This window comes from Rhinopithecus roxellana, chromosome 3 (genome assembly GCF_007565055.1).
Source record: "Rhinopithecus roxellana isolate Shanxi Qingling chromosome 3, ASM756505v1, whole genome shotgun sequence".
Lineage (NCBI taxonomy): Eukaryota > Metazoa > Chordata > Mammalia > Primates > Cercopithecidae > Rhinopithecus > Rhinopithecus roxellana.
Genome location: NC_044551.1, coordinates 1,744,843 through 1,763,886, shown reverse-complemented (window position 1 = coordinate 1,763,886; position 19,044 = coordinate 1,744,843). Strand labels below are relative to the sequence as shown.

Here is a 19,044-nt window from a genome sequence, read left to right as displayed (position 1 = left end):
ACTCTTTCTTCCAGTTGATCGAGTCGCTTACTGAAGCTTGTGCATTTGTCACGTATTTCTCGTGTCATGGTTTTCATCTCTGTCATTTCGTTTATGACCTTCTCTGCATTAATTAGTCTAGCTGTCAATTCTTCCACTCTTTTTTCAAGATTTTTAGTTTCTTTGTGCTGAGTACATAATTCCTCCTTTAGCTCTGAGAAGTTTGATGGACTGAAGCCTTCTTCTCTCATCTCGTCAAAGTCATTCTCTGACCAGCTTCGATCCGTTGCTGGCAATGGGCTGCGCTCGTTTGCAGGGGGAGATGCGCTCTTACTTTTTGAATTTCCAGCTTTTCTACCCTGCTTTTTCCCCATCTTTGTGTTTTTATCTGCCTCTGGTCTTTGATGATGGTGACGTACTGATGGGGTTTTCGTATAGGTGTCCTTCCTGTTTGATAGTTTTCCTTCTGACAGTCAGGACCCTCAGCTATAGGTCTGTTGGAGATTGCTTGAGGTCCACTCCAGACCCTGTTTGCCTGGGTATCAGCAGCAGAGGTTGCAGAAGATAGAATATTGCTGAACAGCGAGTGTACCTGTCTGATTCTTACTTCGGAAGCTTCCTCTCAGGGGTGTACTCCACCCTGTGAGGTGTGGGGTGTCAGACTGCCCCTAGTGGGGGATGTCTCCCAGTGAGGCTACTCAGGGGTCAGGGACCCACTTGAGCAGGCAGTCTGTCCGTTCTCAGATCTGAACCTCCGTGTTGGGAGATCCACTGCTCTCTTCAAAGCTGTCAGACAGAGTCATTCGTGTCTGCACAGGCCTCTGCTGCTTCCCCTGTTGTTTTTTAGCTGTGCCCTGTCCCCAGAGGTGTAGTGTACAGAGACAGGCAGGTTTCCTTGAGCTGCTGTGAGTTCCACCCAGTTCGAGCTTCCCAGCGGCTTTGTTTACCTACTTAAGCCTCAGCAATGGCGGGCGTCCCTCCCCCAGCCTCACTGCTGCCTTGCGGTTAGATCGCCTCAGACTGCTGTGTTAGCAATGAGAGAGGCTCCGTGGGCGTGGGACCCTCCCGGCTAGGTGTGAGGGATATATTCTCCTGGTGTGCCAGTTTGCTTAAAGCGCAGTATTGGGGTGGGAGTTACCCGATTTTCCAGGTGTTGTGTGTCCCAGTTCCCCTGGCTAGGAAAAGGGATTCCCTTCCCCCTTGCACTTCCCAGGTGAGGCGATGCCTCGCCCTGCTTCAGCTCTCGCTGGTCCGGCTGCAGCAGCTGACCAGCACTGATTGTCCGGCACTCCCCAGTGAGATGACCCCAGTACCTCAGTTGAAAATGCAGAAATCACCGGTCTTCTGTGTCGCTCGCCCCGGGAGTTGGAGACTGGAGCTGTTCCTATTCGGCCATCTTGCTCCGCCCCCCTCAGGTAACATTTTCATATAGTGAACTACAAATCTTAATTGTGCCATTTGATTAATTTTGACAGATACACTATCCCAGAAAGTTTCCTCATGCCTCTCTTCTGTCATTCCTCACTCTCAAGATGCCACTACTGTTCTAGTATTTTTCACTCCGTATTGGTTTTTCTTCTTTCAATATTTCAGCATATTTCTCCGCTAAACATGATTTTATCTATAGGCTTTTGTAGATGCTCTTTATCAGATTGAGGAGTTTGAGGAGTCTATTCTTTTTTTATATATACTTTTATATATACTTTTTATATACTTTAAGTTCTAGGGTACATGTGCACAATGTGTAGGTTTTTATATAGGTATACATGTGTCATGTTGCTTTGCTGCACCCATCAACTCATCATTTACATTAGGTATTTTTCCTAATGCTATCCTTCCTCTAGCCTCCCAGCCCTCCATCCCCCGACAGGCATTGGTGTGTGATGTTCCCCACCCTGTGTCCGAGTGTTCTCATTGTTCAATTCCCACCTATGAGTGAGATCATGCGGTGTTTGGTTTTCTGTCCTTGTGATAGTTTGCTGAAAATGATGGTTTCCAGCTTCATCCATGTCCCTGCAAAGGACATGAACTCATCCTTTTTTTATGGCTGCATAGTATTCCATGGTGTATATGTGCCACATTTTCTTAATCCAGTCTGTCATTGATGGGCATTTGGGTTGGTTCCAAGTCTTTGCTATTGTGAATAGTGCCATAATAAACATATGTGTGCATGTGTCTTTATAGCAGCATGATTTATAATCCTTTGGGTATATATCCAGTAATGGGATGGCTGGGTCAAATGGTATTTCTAGTTCTAGATCCTTGAGGAATTGCCACACTGTCTTGCAAAATGGTTGAACTAATTTACACTCCCACCAACAGTGTAAAAACGTTCCTATTTCTCCACATCCTCTCCAGCATCTGTTGTTTCCTGACTTTTTAATGATTGCCATTCTAACTGGCATGAGATGGTATCTCATTGTGGTTTTGATTTGCATTTCTCTGATGGCGAGTGATGATGAGCATTTTTCATGTGTCTGTTGGCTGCATAAATGTCTTATTTTGAGAAGTGTCTGTTCATATCCTTTGCCCACTTTTTGATGTGGTTGTTTGTTCTTTTCTTGTAAATTTGTTTGAGTTCTTTGTAGAGTCTGGATATTAGCCCTTTGTTAGATGGGTAGAGTGCAAACATTTTCTCCCATTCTGTAGGTTGCCTGTTCACTCTGATGGTAGTTTTTTTTTTTTTTTTTTTTTTTTGTGCTGTGCAGAAGCTCTTTAGTTTAATTAGATCCCATTTGTCTATTTTGGCTTTTGTGGCCATTGCTTTTGGTGTTGTAGTCATGAAGTCTTTGCCCATGCCTATGTCCTGAATAGTATTGCCTAGGTTTTCTTCTAGGGTTTTTATGGTTTTAGGTCTAACATTTCAGTCTTTAATCCATCTTGAATTAATTTTTGCATAAGGTGTAATGAAGGGATCCAGTTTCAGCTTTCTGCATATGGCTAGCCAGTTTTCCCAGCACTATTTATTAAATAGGGAATCCTTTCCCCATTTCTTGTTTTTGTCAGGTTTGTCAAAGATCAGATGGTTGTAGATTTGTGGTGTTATTTCTGAGGCCTCTGTTCTATTCCATTGGTCTGTATATCTGTTTTGGTATCAGTACCATGCTGTTTTGGTTACTGTAGCCTTGTAGTATAGTTTGAAGTCAGGTGGCGTGATGCCTCCAGGTTTGTTCTTTTTGCTTAGGATTGTCTTGGCAATGCCAGCTCTTTTTCGGTTCCATATGAACTTTAAAGTAGTTTTTTTCCAATTCTGTGAAGAGTCATTGGTAGCTTGATGGGGATGGCATTGAATCTATAAATTACCTTGGGCAGTATGGCCATTTTCATGATATTGATTCTTTGTATCCATGAGCATGGAATGTTCTTCCATTTGTTTGTGTCCTCTTTTATTTCATTGAGCAGTGGTTTGTAGTTCTCCTTGAAGAAGTCCTTCACATCCCTTGTAAGTTGGATTCCTAGGTTTTTATTCTCTTTGTAGCAATTGTGAATGGGAGTTCACCATGATTTCGCTCTCTGTTTGTCTATTATTGGTGTATAGGAATGCTTGTGATTTTTGCACATTAATTTTGTATCCTGAGACTTTGCTGAAGTTTCTTATCTGCTTAAGGAGATTTTGGCCTGAGACGATGGAGTTTTCTAAATATACCATTATGTCATCTGCAACAGGGACAATCTGACTTCTTCTTTTCCTAATTGAATCCCCTTTATTTCTTTCTCTTGCCTGATTGCCCTGGCCAGAATTTCCAACGCTGTGTTGAATAGGAGTGGTGAGAGAGGGTATCCTTGTCTTGTGCCAGTTTTCCAAGGGAATGTTTCCAGTTTTTGCCCATTCAGTATGTTATTGGCTGTGGGTTTATCATAAATAGCTCTTATTACTTTGAGATACGTTCCATCAATACCTCGTTTATTGAGAGTTTTTAGCACAAAGGGCTGTTGAATTTTGTCAGAGAGCTTTTCTGCATCTATTGAGATAATCATGTGGTTTTTGTCTTTGGTTCTGTTTTTGTGATGGATTACGTTTATTGATTTGCATATGTTGAACCAGCCTTGTATCCCAGGGATGAAGGCTACTTGATCATGGTGGATAAGCTTTTTGATGTGCTGCTGGATTCGGTTTGCCAGTATTTTATTGAAGATTTTTGCATCAATGTTCATCAGGGATATTAGTCTAAAATTCTCTCTCTTTTTTTTTTTTGAGACAAAATCTCACTCTGTCGCCCAGGCTGGAGTGCAGTGGCCGGATCTCAGCTCACTGCAATCTCTGCCTCCTGGGTTTATGCCATTCTCCTACCCCAGCCTCCCGAGTAGCTGGGACTACAGGCACCCGCCACCTCGCCTGGCTAGTTTTTTTGTATTTTTTAGTAGAGACGGGGTTTCACCGTGTTAGCCAGGATGGTCTTGATCTCCTGACCTCGTGATCCGCTCGTCTCAAAATTCTCTTTTTTTGATGTGTCTCTGCCAGGCTTTGGTATCAGGATGATGCTAGCCTCATAAAACGAGTTAGGAAGGATTCCCTCTTTTTCTACTGATTGGAATAGTTTCAAAAGGAGTGGTACTAGCTCCTCTTTGTACCTCTGGGAGAATTCGGCTGTGAATCCGTCTCGTCCTTGACTATTTTTGGTTGGTAGGCTATTAATTATTGCCTCATTTTCAGTGCCTGTTATTGTTCTATTCAGAGATTCAACTTCTTCCTGGTTTAGTCTTGGGAGGGCGTATGTGTCCAGGAATTTATCCATTTCTTCTAGATTTTCTAGTTTGTTTGCGTAGAAGTGTTTATAGTATTCTCTGATTGTAGTTTGTATTTCTGTGGGATTGGTGGTGATATCCCCTTTATCATTTTTTATTGCATCTGTTTGATTCTTCTCTCTTTTCCTCTTTATTAGTCTTGCTAGCAGTCTATGAATTTTGTTGATCTTTTCAAAAAACCATCTCCTGGATTCATTGATTTTTTGAAGAGTTTTTTTTTTTGTATCTCTATCATGGAACCTATTCTTAATGTGCAGAGTTTTCTTTTTAAATCAAGTAGATGCTAGCTTTTCTCATGTACTTTTGCTACATCTGTTGATATGGCCATATAAACTTTCTCCCTTATTTCACTACTGTGGTGAATTAGGTTGATTGATTTTCTAATGTTAAACCAACCTTACATTCTTAGAATAAATGGTATCTGGTCATGATGTATCATTCTTTTTATATATGGCTGGGTTTGATTTGGTATAGTAAGGGTTTTTGCATCTACATTCATGAATAACATTGGCCTATAATTTTTTTGGGGTGGATAATTCTTTTGTCTGTGATTTTTTTGGGGGAGAGATAATGCTTTTATCTGGATCCTTTTTATCAAGATTTGCTAATATTTTTTTAAGGATTTAAAAAAATCTATATAAGTATATAATGAGTAGTTTATAATATTTTTACAATGCCTTTGGTTTTGGTATCAGGGTTATGCTGGCCTCATTAATTAAGAAGTCTTCTCACCTCTTCTGTTTTCTGAATGAGTTTGTTTAACATTGAGGTTTTTTTTTTATTCTTTCTTAAATGTTTGACAGAATTAGGAGTGAAACCATCTGGGCCTATTGTTTTATTTGTGGGAGAGTTTTGATAATAAATTCGTTAATAGGTATAGGCTATTCAGATTTTCTGTTCCATGTTATGTCTGTTTTGGTAGGTTGTGGCTTTTTTTTTAGTTATATTAATCAATTTTATTGATTGTTTTCAAGGATTGATTTATGGCTTTTTTAGTTTTCTTTGTTATTTGTTTTATACTTTATTGATTTCTGCTCTTTTTCTGCCTTCTACTTATTTTGGCTTTCTTTGTTCTTTTAGCTTTAATAAGGTAGAAAATAAAGTCACTGATTTTGTGCCTTTTTCCCTAATATAAGCATTTGAAGCTTTAATTTACCTCTAAGAACTACTTTAGTAGTTGCATCTCACAGATTTTAGTACGTTTTATTTTCATTGTAATTCAGCTTGAAATATTTTTAATTTCTCATATACTTTCTTCTTTGATCCGGTGATTATATCAGAAGTTGTTTAATTTTTAAATGTCTGTGGATTCTCCAGATACTCTTCTGTTATTGATTTCTGATTTGACTAAAAAGAACATAAAGGATACATTTTATATGATTTTGACCTTTTTCCATTTATTGAGAATTGATTATTGCATAATGTATTATCTCCTTTGTTGAATATCCCAGGTGTACTTGAATGTTTATTCTTTAGTTGGATGTAATGTTTTACAAATTTCAGCTAGGTAAAGGTGTTGATAATGTTGTTCAGCTCTTCTATGTCTTTATTGATTTTATGTCTTGTTGATCTATTTTTTTTTAGAGAGATGTTAAAATCCTCATAATTGGGATTGTGGAATTGTCTGTTTCTTTCTTTGATTCTGGCAGTTTTTGCTCCTTATATTTTGAAGCTCTGTTATTAGATACATAAACAGTTATGATTGTCATGTCTTGTGATAAATTAACTCTTTCATTATCATGAAATGTCTGTCATTATTGCTTGGTAATATACTTTGTCTTGAACTCTACTATATATAATATTAATATAGACATCTAGCCTTCTTATGTTTACTGCTTATTTACTGTATCTTTTTCTATCCTTTTACTTTATCTTTTTCTATCCTTTTATTTTCAACCTATCTGTGTCTTTATATTTAAAGCATATTTCTTAAGATGGGAGCAGTACAAACTGGAGACTACTTATGGGAGGAGGAAGGGAATGGGGCAAGGGTTGAAAAACTGCCTATTGGGTACTTTTCACACTACCTGGGTGATGGGATCATTTATACACCAAACCTCAGTGACACACAATTTACCCATTAAGAAAATCTGCACACGTACAACCTTAACCTAAAAGAAAAGTCGGAACAAAAATAAACTATGTTTCTTGTAAACAGCAGATAGTTTTGCTTTTTTATTCATTCTGACAGTCTTACCTTTTAATTGAAAATTAGCGTGATTAGTCAATTTACATTTAACATAAATGGTTGGATTTAGGTCTGCCATTTTACTAATTGTTTTCTGTGTGCTTAATCTGTTTTTTGTTTCTTTCTTTGCCTTTGCAGTGTTTTCTCAAGGTTACTCTAGGGATTAAGTATACACCTCTAATGTTTCACAGTCGTCTTAGAGTTAATATTATAATACTTCATATGAAATATGAGGACGTTGAATACATATAGTCCATTTATTCCCCATATCCATTATGCTATAGCTATCATATGTATCATATCTACAGACATTATAAATCTTATAACTTTTGCTTTAAACAAGCCATATTCATTTTAAGGAAATTTATAGGGAAAAAACCTTATTAACTATATATTTACAATTTTGGGGTTTCTTCATTTCTTCCTCGAAACTTAGTAATTAATACTATAGGAGAGCTTTCCCCCCCACCCCTAGCGCCGCTGGGCCTGCAGGTCTCTGTCGAGCTGCGGACGCGGGTCTCTGTTCCGCAGGATGGGGTTTGTTAAAGTTGTTAAGAATAAGGCCTACTTTAAGAGATACCAAGTGAAATTTAGAAGACGATGAGAGGGTAAAACTGATTACTATGCTCGGAAACGCTTGGTGATACAGGATAAAAATAAATACAACACACCCAAATACAGGATGATAGTTCGTGTAACAAACAGAGATATCATTTGTCAGATTGCTTATGCCTGTATAGAGGGGGATATGATAGTCTGCGCAGCATATGCACACGAACTGCCAAAATATGGTGTGAAGGTTGGCCTGACCAATTATGCTGCAGCATATTGTACTGGCCTGCTGCTGGCCCGCAGGCTTCTCAATAGGTTTGGCATGGACAAGATCTATGAAGGCCAAGTGGAGGTGACTGGCGATGAATACAATGTGGAAAGCATTGATGGTCAGCCAGGTGCCTTTACCTGCTATTTGGATGCAGGCCTTGCCAGAACTACCACTGGCAATAAAGTTTTTGGCGCCCTGAAGGGAGCTGTGGATGGAGGCTTGTCTATCCCTCACAATACCAAACGATTCCCTGGTTATGATTCTGAAAGCAAGGAATTTAATGCAGAAGTACACCGGAAGCACATCATGGGCCAGAATGTTGCAGATTATATGCGCTACTTAATGGAAGAAGATGAAGATGCTTACAAGAAACAGTTCTCTCAATACATAAAGAACAGTGTAACTCCAGACATGGAGGAGATGTATAAGAAAGCTCATGCTGCTATACGAGAGAATCCAGTCTATGAAAAGAAGCCCAAGAAAGAAGTTAAAAAGAAGAGGTGGAACCGGCCCAAAATGTCTCTCGCTCAGAAGAAGGATCGGGTAGCTCAAAAGAAGGCAAGCTTCCTCAGAGCTCAGGAGCGGGCTGCTGAGAGCTAAACCAAACAATATGATGATTTTTCAGATACAGACAATAAACGTACAGACAGAAACTAAAAAAAAAAAAAAAAAAAAAAAAAAAATACTATAGGAGAAACTCCTCCCCCAACATTGTATGGCAGTGGTTCTCAACTGGAGTGCTTTTGCTCCCACCCCCTCAGGGGACTTTTGGCAGTTTCTGGAAACATGTTTAACTGTTACAACTAGGATAGGAGTTTCTACTGTCATCTGGTGGGTTGAGGCCAGGTATGCTGGTAAACATTCTGTGAAACTCATAACAACTAAGAAACATAAACTGAGATTGGGAATCCCTGTTTTATGATGAATGTTCTGAGAAGAGCTAGCGAAATTCTCTTTTGATACGCAACTTTCAAGTTTTCTTACATCTGTCATGTGATTTACTGGAATTTAATAAATATATAGGCTGGGCGTGGTGGCTCACGCCTGTAATCCCAGCACTTTGGGAGGCTGAGGTGGGCGGATCACGAGGTTAGGAGATCGAGACCATCCTGGCTAACACAGTGAAACCCCATCTCTACTAAAAATATAAAAAATTAGCCGGGCATGGTGGCGGGCACCTATATTCCCAGCTACTCAGGAGGCTGAGGCAGTAAAATGGCGTGAACCCGGGAGGCGGAGCTTGCAATGAGCTGAGATAGCACCACTGTATTCCAGCCTGGGTGACAGAGCAAGACTCTGTCTCAAAAAAAAAAAAAAAAAAAAAAAAAATCTATAACTTATACCATTGTCTTTGGCCAATAAAGAAAAAGAATATTTGCCTGTATGATTAGTTTTCTTGGAGCAGTTTGTGGTTGTTAAACTACTATAAAAAGTTTTTTGTAAAGAAGGAGAAAAAAAATGAATATATCATTTTGAATCGAGTGATATGTAGTCCAGCCAGTTGGATACTTTAATGGAAGTACCTTGAACTAGAAATAAAGCTTTTCTCCCCTCATCTCTGCAGAAAGGCAGCCTGCAACCAGTATTCTCTTTGAGTTGATAATGACTCCTGCACAGCCTATTTATTTGGAGAGGTCAGGATTACTTCCAAATATTTTGTTTCTTTTCACATTTTTGCACAACGGAGTTGAGGGGTAGGAGTTTGATTTGTCCTTCAGGTTTATTGAACCTACCTTCAGGTTTATTGAAACCACAGTGTGCTTTCAGATGATACTATCTTGACTCATATAATCAAAATATTTTTAAAGAAACAACTTAGAATCAGAGTTGTTTTTTAAGGGCAAGCACAAAACATTATTAAGATGCCAAATGTAAACAAATGCCATATCTTTTTGTATGATAGGTTGGACAGCACTTCATGAAGCTAGTGTAGGAGGATTTTATCGGACAGCAAGTGAGCTATTAAAAGGTGGAGCAGATGTAAATATCAAAGGAGTGTACCAGATTACTCCCCTACATGATGCAGTGATGAATGGACATTATAAGGTACTGTGATGCTTTTATTTGCAGAACAAATAATATATTTTGCAAATATTAAATATCTCTGGAACCACAAAATAGGAAAACATACAGAAATTTTAGTTTAATTTCATTCTGCTAATGAATACTTAGAATTTATAATGAAATTTTACTATGTGATGGGTTTGTTGTGTGTAATATGATAGGTGTCATTTTACATGTTACTTTTAATAACCATACAGAACTTTTTGGTTACACAGTATTTTTTTCAATTTGTTCTCCTTTAAAACTCCTTCAATATGGTGCTTTATAGGGTTTAGAAGAATATTTCCTTCTTATAGAGTGTTACGCAGTTATGTCCAGTCCTGACAGGAGATTTACAGCTTTATGGAGTCTAGTGTCCCTTTCATAATCGGCCTAAGACAGGAGAATGTTTCTGATCAGTTCAGCTTAATGATCAGCCAGGATATATCAGCAGAACTGTACTGCAGGTTAAAATATCAGACTACTATAATTGCATACCAGTTGGTTAATAGTAACTGCAATAAATGGTAACATTAAGATTATGAATTCTAGTATACAAGGTTTATCTCAGAAACCATATTAGCTTACTACACATTTTTTCTGGTCCCAGAACAACATTGCAGGGCTGAGGCACTTGCTGAAGGTATCCTGTTATTTATTTCAGGTATTAGAGGTTGCCCTCTGGGTTTAAAAACTTCTAGGATGGGAAAGGGTATTAACCACCTGGGATCAAGATTTGTTCTGCCTATTTCCAGAAGAAATGCCTAACACAGGCAGAGGTGGAGAAGGCTGCTGGGATCCATGGGAATAGATAGGGCATATTCCTTCATAGTATGAAACAGTACTTCAGAAGGGTTTAGGCAGTTTTTTTGTTGTTTGTTTTTCATTGTTTGTTTATTTGTTTGATAATGTATATCTTTGTGATGGGTAGTCATTTTTGCATATAGTTTAGAGGACTAGGAGGAGAGAATTCTTCCCAGGATCCAGTTTAATGGCCAGAAGAATGCAGGCTTAGACATGTGACAGTGTGAATCCTTTCTCTGTCAGAAAGCAGAGAAACCTCATGCCAAAGCACTTCTTCTCTCTAACCCCGTAGCCCATTTGCGCCCTTACTTTCCAGGGCTGACCTATACTGATCAAGAGTCTTTTCTTCCTTTGAGTAAAGTGAGCCCTGAGCATTTTAATTTTTCTTTTTTTCTTTCCTATTTGTTCCTTTGCCCCACTTCGAACTTGGCTTGAATCCATTTCTGCCTCACAGTCTAGCATTGGCAGTCTCCTATTTGGCCTTTGAATACGTGAAATAATTAGTTCCTTCAATGATGTTAAAGGAACCAAAGACACAGGCCTCTATTCCCAGAATCCAGTTTCCCCACTTACTGCACTCCCTCTTGCCATCCTCCAATCTCCCTGTGGTTCATATGCTTCTGGCACCATGGCATATCCTGACTAGTGAGAGAAAAGGAGAATGACAAGACAGGAGTGGACATCTAGAGAGCAGTCATGAAAATTAAAAGCTGAAATCAGTAGTTGGTGTGACATGAGGCAAGGATGATCAGAGAAATGGCCTAGGCCCTGGGAATTGGATTGCTCAAATGCCTTTGGTGTCACAGGAGTAAAGATGTCAAACAGGGAAGCCTTGGGAACCCAATGCTTGTCTTACTATCTGGGGAGTGTGAGCTTCTTTAAGCATTCTGGAGAGTTAAAGGAACTAGAATATATTATCTTACAGGTCTTAGTTGTTATGTTGGAGAGATACTAAAAGATAATATCCTGCTTTCTAAAAGTGAAAGAGCCATTTAAAAAATCCACATCTTATGATTCTGTTAATTTGAAATACCCATAATAGTCAAATCTATAGAGACAGATTAGAGATGGGAGGTCTAGAGGGTGGGGAATGGTGAGTGACAACTAATGGTTAAAGGGTTTCTTTTAGGGGGAATGAAAATGTTCCAAAATTAGATTGTGGTAATGGTTGCACAACCATCTTAATATACTAAAAAACAATGAATTATATTCTTTAAATAGGTAGACTGTGTGGCATGTGAATTACATCTTAATAAAAGTGTTAATAAATACATTTTTAAAAGAGTAGAAAAGTTGGAATTTGAGAATTACAAGTGATCAGCTCAGCGTTATTCCTTAGAAAATGTGCAACAAGTTATTAAATATATGTTTGGAAGATATAGGCAAGAATGTAGTGCTCTTTGAGAATCATAGGCATCACTAAGAACAAGTCATGCCAGACTAACCTTTATTTCTCTTTTATTAGGTTTACTTTGTTAGTAGGTGAAGGCAATGGCATTGAAATAAGCTATCAAAACTTTAACAAAGATTTTATTTGAAGTATCCAGTAATCTGTGAGTGTATGGGATGTTGAATTGAAGGGGTTTGTTGGCATTGATTTGGGGATTCACATATATTGAAAAAATAGACCTCAGACATGGTGATTATTCATTTTATGTGGGTCTACAGTTAACTATTTTTTGTTTTAGTTTTTGTTTTTAGACAAGAGTCTCCCTCTGTCAACCAGGCTGGAGTATAGTGGTGTGATCTCCATTCACTGCCACCTCTGCCTCCTGGCGTCAAGCGCTTCTCGTGCCTCAGCCTCTTGAGTAGCTGGGATTATAGGCGTACATCACCATGCCCAGCTAAGTTTTTGTATTTTTAGTAGAGATGGGGTTTCACCAGTTTGACCAAGCTGGTCTCGAGCTCCTGGCCTCAAGTGATTCACCCACCTCTGCCTCCCAAAGTGCTGGGATTACAGACATGAGCCACCGTGCCTGGCCTTTCAGTAAACTCTCTTGTGAAAATTGATTATACATTCTATTATGCGGTAGAACTCTGGCCTGTTTGGCTAGAACATGAACTGATTTTGTTATTGAAGTATTTTAAAGAAATCCCAGACATCATACTATTTTACCCATAAAAAACAATTTTTCATACTTGCAATATCATTTCACCTAATAAAAGTTAAGTTTCTTTATACCATTTAACATCCAGTCTATATCCAAATTTCTGAGGTTATCTAAAAAGTGTGTTTTTATAGGAAGTTTTAATTTGAATTAGAACCATCAAGCTTCATATATCATACGTATTTGTTATGTATCTTAAATGTGTTTTAATCTACAGCAGTCCTTTCTATATTTTAGGGGTTTTATGTCTCCTGTTTATTGAAAAACATGGCTTATTTGTCCTGTAGAATTTCTCAAATTCTGGTTTTGGCTCATTTTTTCTTTGTGGTATTGTTTAGCTTCTTTCTTCACATATTTTCTGTAAATCGTTATGTTTTAATGGAAAATCTACTTAGACACCCCAGTCTGGGTGCAACCACTGCTATTGGGTGTTACTGCTTTTAGGTATTTTTAGTGAACTATATCCTTTTAGAAAGGAAAAGAAATCATGAGTTTATACTGATATTTTCATTTCAGACTTCATAGCATAGATTTATGCTTAACTTTGGTTCTCTGCCTACTCGTATGTCTTTTTTTAAGCTAAACATTTGTTTCTTAATACAGTAATTGAATTATTTATTTATCATCTAATATACTTACAATATTACTATTAACAATGCCAGTATTACTATTAACAGTGAAACTACTAATGGTGTTTATTTTGGTAGTTCTTTTTCTTAAACTATATTCCATTAGAGATGAAGAGTCAGAATACTGTCTTTTGAAGTACAAGTTGAATATTCTTTGTTTGAAATGCTTGGGACTAGCAGTGTTTAGGATTTTGGTGGTTTTTTTTTTGTTGTTGTTGTTTGGATTTTGGAATATTTGGACTTTAAATCTTTATGATCAAATGATCCATAACATGGAAGTGGTTACAAAAAATTACAACTCTGAAAGCATAAGACATTGAATCACAACAAAGGACACAATCTAATTGGAAAAGCTATAAAATGTCTTGGAGAGAAAAATGCCATATCACAGGGACAATATGAGTCAAATCTCTTAAAAATTAATAAGACACAGCAACCTAAAAATTCTACCTTTCAAACTCCTTTACATTGGGAATTTAAGACTAGCTAGGGAAACTGAAAGCAATGGTAGATACAATTAAATCTCTAAATCATATACAAGCCATATACAAGCAAAACATAAAGAATTTATGTCTGGGTATTCACATTTTTTTCAGCAAAGAAAATACAGAATGCATTGGTTTCTTTCAGGAAAAATAGTTTTATAAGGAGGTTGCTTTAAGAGCTGTGGTGTTTCTCTCTGGAGGTTTTGTGTCAAATTCAGAATCAAGGAGCATGAAAAAAAAGGTATGGAGGAAGGGAAAAGGCAGAAGCTAGAGCCTCACTCTTCTGGAAATCCAGTTGGTGATCCCAAGGGAGTGAATACATTACTTTGGCAGTAACTAATACTTTGGCAGTCCGTTCACCAACTGTCTGCACTTACCAATTTCCTCTGTAGCCCAATACTTGGAATTCTGAAGCCTGCTTATGTACTCTCTACCTTTAAAAAGCTCTCTCCTCACCAAAGAATAATAAATGACTTTCATTGAGTATCCACCTATTTTAAACCTACATTTAGGTTCTGTATTAGTTACCTGTTGCTACCTAACAAATTACTATAAAACTTAAAATAATAATAAACATTTGTCATGTTGCAGTTTCTGTGAGTCGGGAATTTCAGAGTGGCAGAGGTGAGTGGTTCTGTCTAAGGGTCTCTCATGAGGTTGTAGTCAAGATGTTGACTGGGAACACAATCAACTAAAAGTTTGACTGGGGCTGCAAAATCTCTTTCTAAGGTGGCTCACTGACATAGCTATAGGCAGGAGCCATGTTCATTGCCACATGGATGCCTCCATAGAGCTGCTTGAGTGTCCTCACAATATGACAACTGGCATCTGCCAGGGTTAATGAATCAAGATCGAGAACAAGGAGGAAGCCACAATACTTTTTAACCTAGCCTTAGAAGTCACATACTGTCATTTCTGCCATATACTATTTGTTAAAAGCAAGCCACTAAAACTCCAGCCTGCACTCTTGAGGAGGGAAATCAGGCTCTACCTTTGGAGGTAGGAATGTTAAATTTGTAGACATATTTTAAAGCCACCAAGGGTTATTCACTGGAACAAGAAGAGAAATTTCAGTAAGTGGCTGGCATCACAGTCATCACTTATTTAGCTTAAACAGTAGGCCCCTTAAGGAAATACACTTCTACTTAAAGCTTGCCCATGGATTTTCACCTTTGATCATACTATTGAATCAAGTACTTTCCTCCCTCTAGAATCAGCTGACTTTCTTACATAAGAAGTTAGTAGGATAGAGAACAAAATTCTTTCAAGTACAGGTTAAGCATCCCTAACCCAAAAATCAGAAATCCAAAACTTTTTGAGTGTTGACATGACGCCATGAGTGAAAAATTTCACACCTGATTTCATGTTATGATTACAGTCAACACACTGGCACACAACATACAATTTATTCAGTCACCCTAAGAGAAAAAGACCCTCTTAGCTCCCTTCAGCTGCAATTCAGCTTTTCTGGACATGCCCAAATTCCCTCATGCAAGCCCATCCACAAAGGGTAATAAAATAGCTCATGTTCAGACCAGATACACCAACACCTGATGGTGCCCCACATGGGGCCAAGACCTATGTGCATTACTCACTGTGGGTTTTTTGCTTATTTTCTGCTCTGTGGTATAAATATATTATTGAAAGTGTCAAAAAGGCCTGCATCATACCCATAGGGTAGTGCAAATATTCCAAAATCCAAAATTCTAAACTAGTCCCAAGCATTTCAGATAAAGAATATTCAACTTGTACTTCAAAAGACAATATTCTGCCTCTTCATCCCTAATGGAATATACTGTAAGAAAAAGAACTACCAAAATAAACATTTTAGTAGTTTCATTGTTAATAGTAATACTGGCATTGTTAACAGTAATATTGTAAGTATATTAGATGATAAAGAAATAGGTAATTCAGTTACTGTATTAAGAAACAAACGTTTAGCTTTAAAAAAAGACATACAAGTAGGTAGAGAACCAAAGGTATGCATAAATCTATACACTGAAGTCTGAAATGAAAATATCAGTATGAATTCGACTTTTTTTTCTTTCTAAAAGGATATATTTCACTGAAAATACCTAAAAGCAATAACATTCAATAGCAATGAGCATACCTAGCACCTGGGCTGTGATATCTAAGTAGATTTTTCATTAAAACATAACACGAGAACAGTATGGGAGAAACTGCCCCCACGATTCAATTATCTTCCACCAGGTCCCTCCCACAACACATGGGAATTACGGGAGTACAATTCAAGAGGAGATTTGGGTGGGGACACAGAGCCAAACCATATAATTCCATCTCTGACCCCTCCCAAATCTCATGTCCTCACATTTCAAGACCAATGATGCCTTCCCAGTAGTCCCCCAAAGTCTTAACCCATTTCAGCATTAACTCAAAAGTCCACAGTCCAAAGTCTCATCTGAGACAAGGCAAGTCTTTTCCACCTATGAGCTTGTAAAATCAAAAGCAAGTTAGTTACCTTGTAGATACAATGGGGATACAGGCATTGGGTAAATACAACCATTCCAAATGAGAGAAATTGGCCAAAATGAAGGGGCTACAGGCCCCATGCAAGTCCAAAATCCAGTGGGGCAGTCAAATCTTAAAGCTCCAAAATGATCTCCTTTGGCTTCATGTCTCATATCCAAGTCACTGTGATGCGAGAGGTGGGTTCCCATGGTCTTGGGCAGCTCCACCCTTGTGGCTTTGCAGAGAACAGCATCTGTCCTAGCTGCCTTCATGGGCTGCTGCTGAGTATCTCTGGCTTTTCTAGGCGCATGGTGCAAACTGTCAGTAGATCTACCATTCTGGGGTCTGGAGGACAGTGGCCCTCTTCTCACAGCTCCACTAGGCAGTGCCCCAGTAGAGACTCTCTGTGGGGGCTCCAAGCCTGCATTTCCCTTCCACACTGCCCTAGCAGAGGTTCTCCATGAGGGCTCTGCCCTTGCAGCAAACTTTTGCCTGAGCATCCAGGCATTTCCATACATCTTCTGAAATCTAGGCAGAGGTTCCCAAACTCCAGTTCTTGACTTCTGTGCACTTGCAGGCTCAACACCATGTGGAAGCTACCAAGGTTAGCGGCTTGAACCCTTTGAAACCACAGCCCGAGCTCTACATAGGTCCCTTTCAGCCATGGCTAAAGCAGTTGGGACACAGGGCACCAAGTCCCTAGGCTGCACACAGATTCGGAACCCTGGCTCTGGCCCATGAAACCATTTTTTCCTCCTAGACCTCTGGGCCTGTGATGGGAGGGGCTGCTGTGAAGACCTCTGACATGCCCTGGGGACGTTTTCCCTATTGTCTTGGGGATTAACATTCAGCTGTTCATTACTTATGCAAATTTCTGCAGCTGACATGAATTTCTCCTCAGAAAACAGGATTTTCTTTTCTATTGCATTGTCAGGCTACAAATTTTCCAAACTTTTATGCTCTGCTTCCCTTATAAAACTGAATGCCTTTAACAGCACCCAAGTCACCTTGTGAAGGCTTTGCTGCTTAGAAATTTCTTCCAACAGACACCCTAAATCATCTCTCAAGTTCAAAGTTCCACAAATCTCTAGGGCAGGGGCAAAATGCTACCAGTCTCTTTGCTAAAACATAACAAGAGTCCCTCTTGCTCCAGTTCCCAACAAGGTCCTCATCTCCATCTGAGACCACTTCAGCCTGGATTTCATTGTCCATATCATTATTAGTGTTTTGGTCAAAGCCATTCAACAAGTCTCTAGGGAGTTTCAAACTTTCCCACATTTTCCTGTTTTCTTCTGAGCCCTCCAAACTGTTCCAACTCTGCCTGTTAGCCATTTCCAAAGTTGCTTCCACATTTTCAGGTATCTTTTCAGCAGTGCCCCACTCTACTGGTACCAATTTACTGTTTTAGTTTGTTTTTACGTTCTGATAAAGACATACCTGAGACTGGGCAATTTACAGAAGAAAGAGGTTTAATGGACCTATAGTTCCATGTGGCTAGGGAGGTTTCACAATCATCGCATAAGGGGAAAGGCACTTCTTACATGGCAGCAGCAAGAGAGAGAATGAAAGCCAATAGAAATGGGTTTCCCCTTATTAAACCATCAGATCTCATGAGACTTATTCATTATCATGAGAACCGTATGGGAGAAACCACCCCCACGATTCAATTATCTCTCACTGGGTCCCTCCCACAACATGTGGGAATTATGGGAATACAATTCAAGATGAGATTTGGGTGGGGACACAGAGCCAAACTAGACCAGCACTCCAGGTCTCTTTTGCCATTTGCATGGTATGTCTTTTTCCATCCTTTTACTTTCATCTTGTTTGTTATCTTTGTATCTAATGTATGTCTCAGATAGTATATTTTTAAAAAGAATCACATCTTACCATCTCTGCCTTTTGATTAGGTTGTTTAATCCATTCGTATTTAATTTTGTTGTTGATATGGTTGGATTTATACCTGCCATTTTTCTTTTTGTTTTCAGTCTATCTCATTTTTTTGTGTTTTCCCCACCTATACTGCTTTGTTTTACATTAAGTGAATATTTTCTGGTGTAACAATTTAATTTCTTTAATTTTTTTTAGTGTATTTTTGAGTTATGCTCTTAGTGGTTGCTCTAGGGCTTACAATATGCATCTTAAGTTATCAAAACTGACTTCATTCTTCTGCTAACCTTTTTCCAGTGAGATATAGAAACATTGTTTCTGTATAGCAAAATTATTTTTCCCTATTTTTGTTCTTTGACTGTTATATATATTATGTTTGTATATTTTATAAATACAATATATTGTTATAAATATTACTTTATATGATCTTATATCTCTTAAAGAAGCTGAGATAAGAGCAAGTATTTACTTATAGAGTTTATTTTATTAAGCTTCCTATTTTACATTTCTGGTTCTGTGCATGTTTTCCTGTAGATTCAAGTTACCAACTGGTATCATTGTTTTACTCCAACTCAGCTTTATTCTGATTTGCCTCTTTTGTGGTATGATTGTCAAGTATATTACATTTATAAATGTTATAGGCCTTATAATACAATATCATATTGTTTTATGCCATTGCTTTTTAAATCAGTTAAGGGAATAAAGGAAAATAAATATACAATCATATTATCTCCCATAATTATCTATATAATTATCATTACTCATATGCTTTTTCATGTGGATTTGAGTTATTGTCACTTGCTTTCAGCCCAGTTACCTTTAGTATTTCCTTTAAAGCAGGTCTTCTACCAATACATTCTATCAGCTTTTGTTTATCTGT

The 19,044-nt window shown here is 38.3% G+C and overlaps 1 protein-coding gene and 1 pseudogene across 3 annotated transcripts in view; both read left to right on the top strand.

The window, feature by feature from the left end:
* ANKRD31 (ankyrin repeat domain 31) overlaps positions 1–19,044 on the top strand; it is a 200,973-nt gene that overhangs the window by 86,882 nt on the left and 95,047 nt on the right. For both annotated transcript variants that reach the window (XM_030927266.1, XM_030927265.1), the window contains exon 11: positions 9,640–9,782. In XM_030927266.1, the coding sequence (XP_030783126.1) occupies positions 9,640–9,782 (143 nt within the window). The remainder of the gene's footprint in view (positions 1–9,639; positions 9,783–19,044) is intronic.
* Positions 7,370–8,401, top strand: LOC115896455 (annotated as a pseudogene). Its single transcript, XR_004056344.1, has one exon. The product of XR_004056344.1 is annotated as a 60S ribosomal protein L5 pseudogene (transcript).